This window comes from Tursiops truncatus, chromosome 13 (assembly GCF_011762595.2).
Source record: "Tursiops truncatus isolate mTurTru1 chromosome 13, mTurTru1.mat.Y, whole genome shotgun sequence".
In the NCBI taxonomy this organism is placed as follows: domain Eukaryota; kingdom Metazoa; phylum Chordata; class Mammalia; order Artiodactyla; family Delphinidae; genus Tursiops; species Tursiops truncatus.
Window position 1 is genome coordinate 29587023 of NC_047046.1, and position 14456 is coordinate 29601478.

General features: G+C 45.4%; 1 protein-coding gene across 2 annotated transcripts in view; it reads left to right on the forward strand.

The window, feature by feature from the left end:
- The first annotated feature begins 706 nt into the window (after nt 1-706).
- The window catches only part of PPP4R1 (protein phosphatase 4 regulatory subunit 1), a 60918-nt gene continuing 47168 nt past the window's right edge, over nt 707-14456 (forward strand). The window contains exons 1-2 of one of the 2 annotated variants that reach the window (XM_019920642.3): nt 707-843; nt 942-986. In XM_019920642.3, the coding sequence (XP_019776201.1) occupies nt 837-843; nt 942-986 (52 nt within the window). In that variant the 5' untranslated portion in view covers nt 707-836. Of the gene's footprint in view, nt 844-941; nt 987-1501; nt 1610-14456 lie in introns of those variants that run through there. The other variant, XM_073790525.1, reaches the window with a different exon arrangement.

The following is a 14456-nucleotide window of genomic DNA, read 5'->3' on the forward strand; positions in this document are numbered from 1 at the left end:
AGGTGGGCTGCACTCCTGGACACAGGACAGTGGGAAGTGGGTCAGAAATCCTGGGTTGGGCCCTCACTCTGCACTGGGAGCTTGCGTTCATCACTTAACACGTGTGGAATAATAGTGTCTGTGTTACACATTTCAGCTGAGCACCTCAAGGGCTACCAAAATTATTTAAAGACAAAAAGCTAATGCTAGGCGCCGTTCCCCCAGCACCTGCGGGATGCCCAGTACACGGTGCTCGGTTCCGGCCATTCTTCATTAATCCCGACAATCCCGGGGGCGAGAGTCGCCCGTCCTCCTACACCCGGGTCGCACGCCCACCGCGCGGGCGGCGCAGCGGACCTGAGGCCGGCGCCGGGACGCGGGGGACCAGCGGGGATGCCCCGCCGTCCCCGCGGCTTTGCTCGCGGCGCCCGGCGGCCGGCGCGGAGGCGGTGCTTCCCGCCCAGAGGTGGCCCCGCGGCCCCCGGTGCGGGCGGCCCGTTGGGCGGCACCGGTGACCCAACAAAGCGCGCGGGAGGCCCCGCCCGCCCCGCCCGCCACACGGCGCGGGGCTCCGGCGACGGCAGCCGCCGCGCCACCACACTCCGCGCACCACTGGGCCGGGCTGAGCCGAGAGCGCGCCGGCGGGCGGAGCGAGCGAGGCGGGAGGCGGAGCGGCGCGCAGGCGGGCGGGGCGGGCCGGGTCCGCCCGGCGTCCGGAGCCACCCCCGGCCCGCCGCCCTCGGCCCGCCCTGCACGTCCCCGCGGCGCCGCCCCCCGCGCGCGTCCACCGGCCGCCGCGCGCACCGCCCCTGGAGCCCCGGGTCCCCGGGCGACGGCGGAGGAGGGGGCGCCGCAAGATGGCGGGTACGGGCCCCGCGGCGGGCGGCGGGCGGCAGGCGGGGGCGCGGGGCGGCGGGAGGCGGGCGGCGGGCTCACGGCCTTTCTTGTCTCCCTCGGCGCAGACCTGACGCTGCTGCAGGAGGACCTGCCGGAGGACGCGGACGGATGTGAGTGAGCGGCCGGGCCCGGGCCGGGCGGGAGGAAGGGCGGCGGGCGCCCAAGGCCTCGGCGCGGGCTCGGGGGCGGCCGGCGGCCGTTCGGGCGGAGCCCCGGCGGCGGAAGCGGGAGCGCGGCCGTTGGTTCCCGGCGCCTCGGCGGGGACGGGGGCCGCGGGCGGGTCGGGGCGCCGCCCGCCGCACGGAGCCTTCCCGAGGCCGCCCCAGCGCCGCGCCGTCCCGGGGTCCGGGATCCGGGGTCCGTGGCCGCGGAGGCAGAAGGGGCGGCCTGGGCGGGATGGTCCGGCTTCACCTACTGTCTTTCTTCGGCGCAAATGTTGGCGACTCAGCCGGGCCTTCCTGCATCTTCTCATCTCGGCTTTCCCGGCGACAGCGAAGTTTTCAGGGCTTGGTCTTTTGATTCAAGGAAAGCAGAAAGTTTGACATTGTTCCTGGAGGAGTGTCAGAAAGGAAGTGTCTCTCTCGTATGTGCTCTTCCGAGGTCGGAAGATAATTTGGAAATTGCCTTCGAGTTGAAGTGGTGACCCGGGAGGGACGTGTGTGGGGCTTAGGGGAGAGCCCGCCCGGTGCTGAGACTCACTGACCCTAATATCATCCAAGTCGGGAATTCCGAGGTAGCTGCGCTTTGAAATTGCTCTTGTAAATGCCGTGGAGTTAATCCTTAGCATGTCTAATGTGGTTTCTCGTGCCCACATTAAGCTTAATTTTTAAATTACTGGGTGTTTTGAGTGAAGTGAGGGGAATTTACTCTCTAGGAGTCTCTAAAAAGAAGTATTTCGAAAATGAATTAACCATATGTAAACTTATCTTTTGCGAAGTCTGGGTTTATGTTTTTTCAGTAAAACTCTCTCTTAAGGCAGCAGTGCACATGTAGTGAAGGACAGCACTTACATTTCCTTAACGTTGTACCGTAGGACTCTGGGCTGCCTACGAGTAAGTTTGAAATGTTAGTTAAGGCAGCGCTTGATTGTCTGCAGTTAGAATGGGAGAGGTTTGGAGAGGTGACTGTCTCCAGACGGGGGCTTCTCAGGCTTGTATTTAGGTTCAAGGCTTTGCAGATAGAAGACGCTTTCCTTCAGCAGGTGTCGCGGACCGTCATTCATTTATTGTCACTTAGGTACCATTGCACACTTAAAGCTTAAAGGATGAGCTGTACTTTGGCCCTTCACCCTTAAGGGGCACAGTCTAGAAGGGGCAGCCTACCTGTGCAGAGCTCAACAGTGATTTCTCAGGACCCTCCAGACTTCTGCTTGGTACTGAGGATAGAGCAGTGTGAAGGATGGTCACAATCCGTGCCCTCTAGTGGTTTATAAGCAGTTTTAATGTAAGTGTGACAATGAAGGTGTCAGAAGCATCCTAGCACCGTTGTTAATAGACAAGACTCAGGAGCTGAACTGCTTTGTTCCGTTCTTGGCGTTGTCACTTTGGATGGATTCCTGCAGCTCAATTGAACTTTTCTGTGTCTAAGTGTTGTCATTTGTAAACAGCTGTAATTAATATTACCTGCTTTATAGAGTTGTTTAGAGCCTTACATAAGTTAATGCATGTAAAGCACTTAGAATAGTAGCAGGGAAATAGTGACTCTTATGTGTTGTTATTATGAGTAAAAAGTGAGGGAAGCTGGAAGGAAAGTTCAGGGAAGGAAATACTGATGTCGACCATTACACCACAGAATTTACATATTTACAGTTGCTGCTAATGCTTGCAGTTAACTTTTTTTAAGGTCCAGTTCATTCCCAGTGTGGGTTTTTTTTTTATTGAAGTATAGTTGATTTACAGTATTGTCCAGTGTGTTTTAATTTAGGATAAAATGTTCGACCTTTGAAGGCACAATTTATTTGCATATTTATAATTTGGTTGAAGTCATTGTTAGAATAATTGCTTATTTTCTTAGTTGCTATAGTTTCTACAGGTGATAACCTTTACCCAGAATATTCAGGAACAAGGGATCTTGGAACATATGGCCAGCTGAAGGACCACTCGGTATCTGTTTTGAAGGGAGAAAGGGTGAGAGGGGAACCTGGTGGTGGGACCTTGGTCCAGGGCGAGATGGACGGGCAGGGAATGGAGAGGCTCTGCACATCCTGGAGAAGGGAGAGGACCAGAGACGTTAGAGAGGGGCTTGGGCTGCCCGCACAACTGGGCTGTGTCTCCTGAGCCCGGTCGTCTGTCTTGGGCAGCGCTGGTGGAGGCCGCCTCCAGACCTGCCCCTCCAGCCAGGCCAGGGCTGAGTCAGCCTTTGAGAGGGGAAGACATTGTTCTTTGCTCCAGCTCTATAGTCTTGGTCACCTTTCCTAAATGCAGAACCTAGACTAAGAAGGAAGAGAGAGTAAATACTATTCTACAAGTGATGAGAAGCTGGGGTGCGGGGGGGAGGCCCTGGGTGGGGTCCAGATCTTGAAAGGGGGGCATTGCCAGACCCTGAGATGAGGCTCTCAGGTCGTTCATTTGATCTGTTTCGTTTTAAGCCCCCAAGTCTCTGTGTAGAATCAGTAGAAAAGTGGGTAGAACTGGGAAAGGGTTGGTCAGAGATGGACTTGACTGGTAACCCTTGGAGAAAAAGAAACAAAATCCTAATGTGTGAAAAATGGCGCCTTGTATGTACATCTCAAAAGGTCATAAAGATAAGTAAATATCATCATCTTAAGGTACTATTAAAATTGTTTAGGAAAAAAATTAAGTTTAGGAGAATAATGCATTGAAAAACTGTTTGTTTTTGGTTAAAAGGGATACTTCCAATACTGTCCAATGAAACACACTTTGAATTTCAGAGTGAAAGCAGAGCAACTTCCGAGTTGGGTGAACCCTTCCTTTGCCTGGAATGATGGGAGTCAGTGCAGAATTCTGGATAGACTTTCAGAGAAAGAGTTTTAAATTTCTACTGTCGGTTCTTCACAGATGCAATTTTGATGTACATTGAAGTTGCTAGATTTCTAGGATAGGTGAGATGGGACTTAAGATACAGTAGGATTTGGTGAGTTAACGTTTGTAAAAATAATTTCACAGGAGTTAGATTAAAATTTAAATTTCTGTCAGTAATATGTTGAAGAAGATTATTTTAAAAGAAAGATGATGTAACGCTTAGTGATTTGCAGTAGCTTTTGTATGCGGGTGGTTCTTCCCAGTAGCCGTGGGACGTGTAGGCTCTGGTGTACCGATACTAATAAATAAGTCAGCTGATATGCAGAGGGACTAAATCATTCTCTTAGGGGACAAAATTCCTAAGCACCAACCAGAATTTTAAGCCAGGCCTCCTGATTCTAAATATTGTATTTTAAACACTGTTTTTTCTTAGATTGCCCAATTTACACCATCGAGCTGCCCCAACTTGCGTAGGCGATTTGTTTGAACCTGTGCTTAGAATAAATACCCTTGAAGATGAATCTAGCATGCTGCCTGAGGTTTAATTTAACCTAGAGGGAGGGGATTCAAATGAGGCTCAGGTGTAAGTCTTTATGTTAACCTCTCTCAGCTGTGACTAGCATGCTGTGGACGGGCTTTTGGAGCTGTGTTCTGGAATATGACACAGCACAGAATTTTTCCTGTTAAAGTTTTGGAGTCCTTCTACATGATACTGTTTTTCAGGTTTGAAACAGTGAATTAACGATGGATCCAGAACTAATTGGGTGTAACTACCTAGACTAAACTCCATCCAGAGCCTCTGGGCCCTCGACTGTTTCTGAAAACTGGGTTTGATAAGCTTCTTAGAGTCTCGCCACCTGGGGAAGCGAGGCGTGAAAGGTTGGGGCTGTGTCCTGTGGTGGCCAGGGAGTCGGTCGAAAACCTGAAGAAGGTGCCCTTGAAAATCATAATATTTAGAAGTGTTGTTAAATAGGGATTTGGGAGAGCAAGTCATGAGACTTGTAGCATGTTTTGATTGCTACCAGCAAGATTGGACAGGAGAAGTCTTTGTTGAGAGATAATATGGTTGGTGTCTTAGAAAAGGTGCTTAAAAATGGTTTTAGTGGTACCCACATGCATATAGAATCAGTTAATGATGCCTTGGGTCATAATTCCCCATACAGAATTTCTAAAAAAAAGAAAAAAATGGGAGAGTACTCTTTGTTCTCTGTAACCGTGCGTGTCAGCCGCTTGGGCTTGTAGCTGCAGGACCGGGGCGTGGGGGACCCAACACCTAAATGCATAGGTTTTTATTCTTCTACCTGTGAGAGAGAACACGCCCTTGCTGGGTGGAGTTCTTAGTCTGCCACGTGTTGATCACTGGTTTATATATTTCTGGTCCTTTGGCCTCATTTCCTCCTCTCATCAAAACAAATATTTTATATTTGTTTATTAAACTACTGTTACTTCACCCCTGTGTTTGCCTTATGTTTTGGAATTTTTCATTTTTCTGTCTTGATGACAAAGAATTTTTGTCATCAGCTACATGAGAGGGTGGGCAGTTTCTGCACTCGAATTGGGGTGTTGTTTTGCTTTTAACTTGGATCTGAAAGTAAACGATTTAATGTTTTGGGAAGAAGAGCGGGTGACACACCTCTGCAACTTTGGTGAAGGTGGTGAAGAGGCCAGTGCTCCCTAGAACTTGTAGGAGGGGACTTTTGCACAGTCTCCCAGCTTGCAGGTCCCCCTAGGGCCACCTCCCCACGCCCGTCCCCAACTCTCTCCTTACAAGTCAGTCTTCTTAGCTCCCTTTCTCCCCAGACCTAGGAGCAGACTCCTTTTCTGGCCTAATTGGTACCAGTTTGGTTAGTATTTGAGCATTGATCGTGCTGCGCTTCTGAAATATGTCCCGGTATAGTTCAGTGAAGGGGGAAGAGCGCTGGGCTTCATAAACTTAGAGCCAGGTTCAGGCCATTTATTCACTGTATCATCTTGAGCAAGTTTACATCACTTCTCTCAGGTGTTCTGTCTTTAAGATGTTGCTAGGCTTTTGGACTGCTTTCAGTTCTTGGCCGTCACGGCTCTCTCAGGTGCAAGTCTCTGTGTGGATGTAACATTCCCTTCTCTCGGATAGATAACCTGCCAGACTGTTTTCCAAAGTGGCTGTACGGCTTCCCGCCCCGACCAGCGTGTGTGAGTCCAAGGTGCCCCACACCCTTGCCGGGCACTTTAGTCTCTTAAGTGTGTTTTTCTTTGCAGTTTGAATTTGCATTTCCTTAAAGTCTGATAATGCTCATCTTTTTATGTGCTCATTTAGCATCTGTATATCTTCTTTGGTGAAGTGTGCAAATCTTTTTTTATTGGGTGGTTTTCTTACTATGTTCTGAGAGTTCTTTGTATATTCCGAATTCAGGTCCTTTCTCAGATATGGGATTTGCAAATATTATTTTCCATCCCTTGACTTTCTTTTCATTGTCCTAACAGTGTATTTTGAAGCGTGGAAGTTTGAATTTCGCTGTTCAATTTATTATTTTTTCACAGATGCCCTTTATCAGGTTGAGAAAAGTCCCCTGAGTTTCCTGAGACCTTTTTTGAAATTAGGAATGAATGTTGGATTTTGTCAAATGCTTTTCTGCATTCATGATATTTTTCTTTTTTAGTTTTTTAATATTATGCACTACATTGATTTTTTAAGGTAAATACTGTTCACTTTTTTTTTTTTGCGGTACGCGGGCCTCTCACTGTTGTGGCCTCTCCCGTTGCAGAGCACAGGCTCCGGACGCGCAGGCTCAGCGGCCATGATTCACGGGCCCAGCCGCTCCGCGGCATGTGGGATCTCCCTGGACCGGGGCACGAACCCGTGTCCCCTGCATCAGCAGGCGGACTCTCAACAACTGCGCCACCAGGGAAGCCCTGTTCACTTTTTAAATGGGAAATTTCGAAAATACACAAAAGCAAATGAGCCATCCTATACCCACCTTTTACTTACTCTCCTTTAACATCTGAACTTTTGTGGGTGGGGGTTGGGAGGAGGCAGCTAGAGTACTTTAAAGACATCCCAGTGTCATTTATTTTAACTCTAAATATCTCACAAGGCATATACCTGCAATGTGATGTTGTAATCCGCGAACGGAAGAGCATCTGAGATTATGGTGAGGTATGGTAGTTTATGAAAGTTTAAATGATTAAATTCTTGAGACATTTTCCTTGCTGGTTCTACTGTAACAAAGCCCACCTGTATAATCACTAAACTCACTTTCATCTTAATATTGATCACCAGATTAAAAGAAGCAACATATTGCTTGTTTTTTATCATGCTAATAAGCACGTTTCACCATTTCGGGTCAGCCTTAATGGTAACAAAAGAATATTGGTAAACAAAAGTTGAATTTTATATTTTAAATTGGTTTGCTGTATCATCCAGAGAATCACATAAACTTAAAAATTTGAATTGTGCTATGCCTGTCGTGAGCCAATGATTCCAGAATTACAGAAATCAAGAGCTAGAGGACAGACTATATATTCATCCTTCTCATTTTAAGCATGAGAAAGTTTGGGCCCAAGGTCTTGCACACACGGCTTGGTGGCAGAGGGTAGAATACTATTCAGACCTTGTAGGTTTTAAAGTTTTTTCCTCAGATATCCTCTCACATAGTTCTTTAACTTGCTGCAGAAGGGAAGTGGGAGAAATTTCTGGATTTTGTTCATTTTTAAAATTACCACGTGTTGGGCTTCCCTGGTGGCACAGTGGTTGAGAGTTTGCCTGCCGATGCAGCGGACACGGGTTCGTGCCCCAATCCGGGAGGGTCCTACATGCCGCGGAGTGGCTGGGCCCGTGAGCCATGGCCGCTGAGCCCGGGCGTCCGGAGCCTGTGCTCCGCAACAGGAGAGGCCGCAGCAGTGAGAGGCCTGCATACCGCCAAAAAAAAAAAAAAAAAATTACCACGTGTTGTCATACTGTGTGTTGCGTGTTGTGCTATAATCTTGCTGACACTATTCCCCGATGAGGTGTGTAGGTCCACAAATTTACAGAAGTGGCACCTGATGAGGCTTACCTGAACAGTTAAGTAATTTGCTCAGTCACCTACGTTGCAAGTGTTGGGTTACATCTAGACCTGGCTGACACAGTCTTTATTACTTTATTACTCTTTATTACTGTACTCTTCCTGCCTTCCAGTTTTGACCTCCCTTAATTTGTCCCTTATTTAGTTATCTAACCTCCTAGAGGTTCTGGGCGATGTGAAGGTCATAGCATGTTCCAAGTATTTGGTGGGTAAAATCATTTTTGTCCAGGTAGTGCCTGCCATGGGAATGTTGGAAGCACAATATACCCTTTTTCTTTGTGTTTTAAAACACTTATACATAAGGGAGCCAGTCATTGGAGCAAAAGTGGGCAAGAACATCGGCGTGATCTGACATGTCTGATCCTGGCACTACCTGATTACTGAAGTGGTCAGTCCAAAATCTTATTGCTGAATTTATATTTAAATTTATATACTGCTTTGGAGTTGTATTCAAAGTCAGATTTGTTAGAAATTATTTTCACATTTAAATCTATCAAATTAGTTTTTGGTAGAAATAAAACCTCAAGACTTTAGATAAATTCAGGTACCTCATTTATGGGGACTGGTGATTATTTGGACCTGGATTAGCTCAAGTTTTATGTTTGGATTACGTACAGAAAAAAGGATTCCTAACCAAAGCAATTGGGTTAATAGGACTGCAAGGAAAATGTTTGCACACTGGAGAAACAAACACCACATCTATAATGTATGGGAGTCCACACCTGCAAACGCTCTGATGTGCTGCATCTCTGACCAGTAGAATGCTGTATAGAAAACGTGATCTTGGTACCTAATTTGAAAGTAGATAAACACGCCCCTTCCTCTTTCATGTGCATATGTACTTCAGGGAAATGTTTTTTGAAATATTCATAGAGTAAGCTTTAGCACATTATTCCTGCTTAAATTCAGTTGTGAAATTAAATATGCTCTAGGACAAATTTATACTTATTTACTAGTAAAAATCATTTCTAAGAATTTAGTAAACTTTCAATATATTTGAAGAAAGGATTTCTGATAAGCATATTATCACACATTGAAACTTGACATACCTGTTGCTTGAGGATATATATCTGGAACATTTTTATACTTTACCCATAGCAGAGAGCCCAGCACACAGTAGGCCTTCAGTATATAGTTGCTGAGATGAATTGTGATTTTCTGGCCAAGCTGAATAAGGCCATAAAACGTATTGTAATTTGCGGTAAAATAATGAAATGATTTGTTTTCAAATTAAATTGTTACTTTGAGAATTTTCCGACTTACACAAAGGTTGCACAGGTGTTATAGTTAATTCCCCAAACTCTTCACCTCCATTCAACATTGTTAACATTTTGGCAGTTTGCTCTTTGTTTCTCTATACGATTGTAATTACAGATACACAGTGTAATGTATAGGTTATTCTTAATCTTAATTTCTTTGTTGCACCTTTTTAAGGAGTTGCAGACCTGACCATTAGCCTGTATCTCCTAAGAGCAAGGCCAGGCTCTCATAATCACTCAAATTCAGAAAGCGTAACATTGATACAAATCAGCTATGTAGTATGTAGCTCATTCCCAGATTTCAGCGATTGTCCAATAATGTCCTTTATAGCAACTATCTTGCCAATCCAGGCTCCTGCCATTGCATTTAGTTGTCATGTCTCTTTAGTTTGGAACAATTTCTCAGCCTTTATCTTTCATGATGTTGGTAGTTTTGAAGAGTCAGCTTGGTTTTATCTGTTTCCTCGTGATTTAATTTAGGTTATGCTCCTTTCTCCCTCCCTCCCTCTTTGTGTGTGTGCAGAGATGCTATGTAAGTAATTCCGTGATTTTCTCAGTGCTTCATCTCAAAAGGCACCTGATGTCAGTTCTCCATCATTGGTGGTGGTAATTTGATTTTAACAGCTTGGTTAAGGTGTGATGTCTACCAGATTTCTCCACTTAAAGATTCTCTCTTTTTTTTTTTTTCTGTATCAAAAGTTGGTAAGAGAAGTGACTTGATGCTGGGGGATATCCCATTCCCAGACATTCACCCGTTAGTATTAGTGTGTGTAGATGATTCTTACCTGAATCAGTTACATTTCCTTGCTGGCTTTCTGCTTTTCAGAAGAGCTTGCCTTTCCTGTTTGTTGGTTTATTTGTTAAAATATTTAAAGCCCCAAATGTTAAGGTAACTCTTATAAATGATTAAATCTGTATGGTGTGTCTCGTTATCTTTCATTTTCTAAGATGTAAAGGACTTGGGAAACAAACAAAAATTCGGCAAGTTTATTGTGGCCTTAGCATTATCAAGGGAAAGATTGAAGGAGGACAGACCATCAGCTTTTTTCTGTTTTAGTGGATATTCCTAGAGGCTGTGTGGAGAATAGAAGGATGTTTTCATCAAGCTTGGTGAAAGTTAAGTTGTACAAATTAATCAGTTCTCTTGGGTGTAGTACTTCTCAAAGGTGCTAATATGCTCATGGTCTGTGAGTGTCTTAGGGGAGGATAAAGTGCTATTAAAAGACCCTTGTCTTCGCAGGTGTCTCTGTGGACTACCTTCTCATTAACAAATGTTAATGAATAGGCATTCTTCTGGAGAAGCATCAGACCCCATTTTTTGGGTTTGTTTGTTTGTTTAGGTAATAAAAATTAGCAAGACAGGCTTCGTCTTCTGGGACTTTACCTGTTTCGGTTGCCGGGGTGGGGGTGGGGGAACAAAAAAATAAAGAAGAAAAAATAAAACGCTGCGATTGCTGGTGGAGTAAAGCGCAGGCCCCCAAGGCTGTGGGGAGTTCATAGGAGGAAGAGCTCTTCATCAGAAAGAGTAGGAAATAACTTCCTGGGTGATATTTATAAGTAGGTGAGTGTAAGCTGAGATGGTAAAGAGGGCAGACATGGAGCAGGTGGAAAAGTGTGAGGCACCTGCAGAAAACGGCCCCCCGCCCAGGCTGTGTGCGGGGTTTGTGGGGGCAGATCAGGGGGCCCTTGGATTACGGTGGGAGAGCGGTACCTTCATCCAGACGGGTGAGGGAGGGGAGGGAGGAAGGGCTGTCGGAAGGTGGAAGTGGTTCTGATTTACAAACCGGGTTAGGATGAGGAGACTGGAGTAAGTGGATTGACCGTTGTGATAGTCGAAACAGTGGTCTTCAAACTTAACGACTGGATACCTTCTAAACTAATCTCGGAAATTTTTTCTCAGACATTTTCAAGTTTAAAGGTATTTTCAAAATGAAACTGTCATAATCACTTTTAAAAATGGAATCTAAATGTAGCACTTCACACTATCATCCATTTTCAAATATTCAAGAATAAACTTTAAATTGGGAATTTTACATTGTTCTTTTTTTCTTCCTGATCTTTCTATTTCCTGCACAAAATTTTACCTTAATATATTTTTATGCTTGCAAGTTTTATTGATCACCCTATCACGTTTCTTTGCACCAAAGATAAAAGGAGAAATTGAAATTTTTAATTTCCTGTGGCCATAAAAAAACTTTAAAACTTTGTTTTCTTTATTAATACTCAGTTGATCAACCAGAATGTATTGCAAATTATGATAAACACTTGGTAAACAAAATTTTATTAAATAGGTGTCTGTTAATAAAATGGATGGAGCTTTTAAAAAGTAACATGTATTCATGGGTGAATATAATTTATTGCTAGAATAAGACAGTATTTAGCATCAATTTCTACTTTTTAAGAGCTATAAGCCCAGAGAAATCTTGTTGACATAGATAAGTGGATGGAAAGGGTTTTACTAGCGATGCCACTACTTTCCTTGAACTTCTTCCAACCTATGTGTCAAAAATTTTAAAATTACTTTTAATGAGCTATCGGTCTTTCAATTTTTTTGAAAGCAAAGGGTTGAAGAATGAATACCTGACTTGTAAAAGTATATATTACAGCCTTTAGAGAGTTGAACTCTTAACACTTCATCAGTGTTGCAGAGGATCCCTTTGCTTTGCAGTGGAGGCTTTTCTGCATGGGGGCAGTGCAGCACTGCAGCCTTGAGGTCACGGGAGCTGGGAGGTTGTGAAGGGAAAGTCTTCGATCCACAGCCCAGGCACATTTTTGTGACGGAGTACTCCTGGAGGTTGGGGTCTGGTGTAGCCCTTGGAGTTATCCGCTTGATTTATTCCTCGGGAAAGCTTCATGTACCTTATGGGGTTCAAATACCCCAGTGTGCTCTAAGCAGACGATATCAGAGCCTCTGAATTAGGGTATTGGAAACTGAGAGGTGTGGGAATACAGAGTACTTCATAGAAGTAGAATTTCTAGTTCATAGCGACTGATCAGATGTGGCGGCAAGAAAAGTGCCTTACAGAGTAAATGAAGGCCTCAAGTTTGAGAACTGCAGGTTACTGGGGAAAATGGTGGTAATCAGAAAGTCATAAGGAAGAGCTGATTTTTTATAAGGTTGGTTTGGACAGTTTGGTTTTCAGAACACGTGTGACATGGAGGTGCAGACTCTGAAGTACCTGCAAACCCGGCCGTGGGGGTCAGAGCAGGAGAACTTTGGGGCCCTCTGCACTGTGAATGGTAGTGGAAGCTGTGGCTTATCGAGGGGAGGAGGGTTGTGTGTGTGTGTACAATTTGAACAGGAGGACAAAGTGGGGGGAAAGAAACTACCTACACAAAAGGGTTAGAGAGAAGCAAGAATAGTCTAGAAAGGTAGAAAATATTCCAAGAGATCCAAGAAAAGAGAATTTAAGACGAGGGTGTTGGGATGGGGGAGTCAGCCTTGTCCCTAGTTTTGGCGGATTATTGCCGATCTTTGAGAAGAGTCACAAGAGTGAAAGAAATAGGACAGATTGCTTTTGTCTTGATGAGGAGATGAGCTACAGCTGTAAGAAGTCTGATGAAAAGTCATTTTAGAGACTAGCAGGCTTAAGTTCTGGATTCAGTGTTTCAGGAAAAAGCCCAGGTGGTCAGAATGGCCCTTAATTACCTTGTGTTGCCCCTAAAGTGTGGTCCCGGCCACATGTACAGGGCCAGCAGCCAGCCTTTCCTTTCCCTCCGTGTGGGAACGTCGTTTCTGTGGTTGAGTCCTTGGTGAGGGGCTTGGTGTTTATGGCCGTGGTGGGAGAATCTCTGTTTAGACAGGGCGGTGAGGTGCTGTTCTGAGGCGCGCGTGAGAGCAGCTGAGCACCTCTGCGCCCCTCCCGCTGCCCTCAAGCAGGTATGCGGACAGGTGACCCCTCAACGCTGCTCTTCCCGTGCTCCTGTGCTCATGGTTGCTGGCACGTTCTTTTTCCTGACTTGGCATCAAATGCATGTATGGTAGTAAGATAGGAATGGAAGGTGATTTTTTGAAGGTAGTTCTGGGGACTTGGAATAGAGGTTTGGGACGTCTGAGAGAAGTGTAAGCTTTAAGAAGAGTAGGCTCAGAAGTCTTGTTGAATGAGCATGAAATTAGCACGAATGTGGAGCATACCTGAGCCTTGTTGATGGGGGGAGTAGGACAGCGGCTCATGGTGCTGATGCAGGCAGAGCTGGAATTGCCTCCCGCAGGTGAGAAGTTGTGCTCCTGGCGGGGCCAAGGGCTTCCATGATGGTTAGGGGAGCCAGGCAAGGCTGGCGGTGGTGCTCTCAGAATGCCATGTGCTGACCAGCAGGCGGCTCGGCTTGGGAGAGACACCACGATCTTTGCTTCTTTCTTAATTAAAAAAAAAAAAAGATGGTTTTAATTAATAATTGATCATTTAAATCACATTTTATTATAACATAGTTGAATAAGTATCTCCGCTGCCCGGAATTGTCACTCAAAGGAGATAATGTTTGAATTTAACTCCATTGTTGCTTAGAAAATCTCAAGCGCCAGTCCCAGTTACAGGGCGGCAGTGCGATTTCTCCAGCCAGGTGGGAGGAGTTTGCAAAATGTAATAATGTTACTCTGTTGAAAACTAGAAGGCTAAGTTGATTTTGGTTGGTCACTGTCCCCTCCTCCTCCTGCCTCACTTCTGTGTGAACCCTGTGCCCCACGTGTCCTGAACAACTACTCATTTTCTAGACATGACTTGGTTTTCCTCGACTCCCTGTCTTTGGGCTTCTCGGCTTAGGACGCCCTGTTCCGCCCTCTGTCCTGCTTGGCAAACCTCAGTGTATCTTCCCAGAATTGGCTGGGCTTTGAAGCCTTCTCTTGCTCACCAGGGCAGACCTAGAAGTGTAACAGTGGACGGCACACGTTCTGTGTATGTACTCTTACACCGTGCATCTTTCTTAGTAGCATATTTTTGTCTGTGTCTTTGCACACACATATATACACACGTGTGTACATAGATACACGCATACAATTTCTGTCTAGTTTTTATATCTGTGTTCCCTGTTGAGTGCCTGGCACTTAAACAGTAGATGTGCCGTCCTACTTATTGAATGAAATGAATGAAAACATTTAAAAACACAGGGAAACTACGATGAGATTCTCTGTATGAGAAACAAATGAATTGCCGGTTCGAGGGAACATGGATGTACTAGCCTGACACCGTGTTAGGTGCATTATAGATGTTATCTTTGTCTTCGTGTCTTAAAGTCTTGACAACAAACAGGTATTTTACATGTGAGGAAATGGAGCCAAATTAATTAATTACTTGCATTAA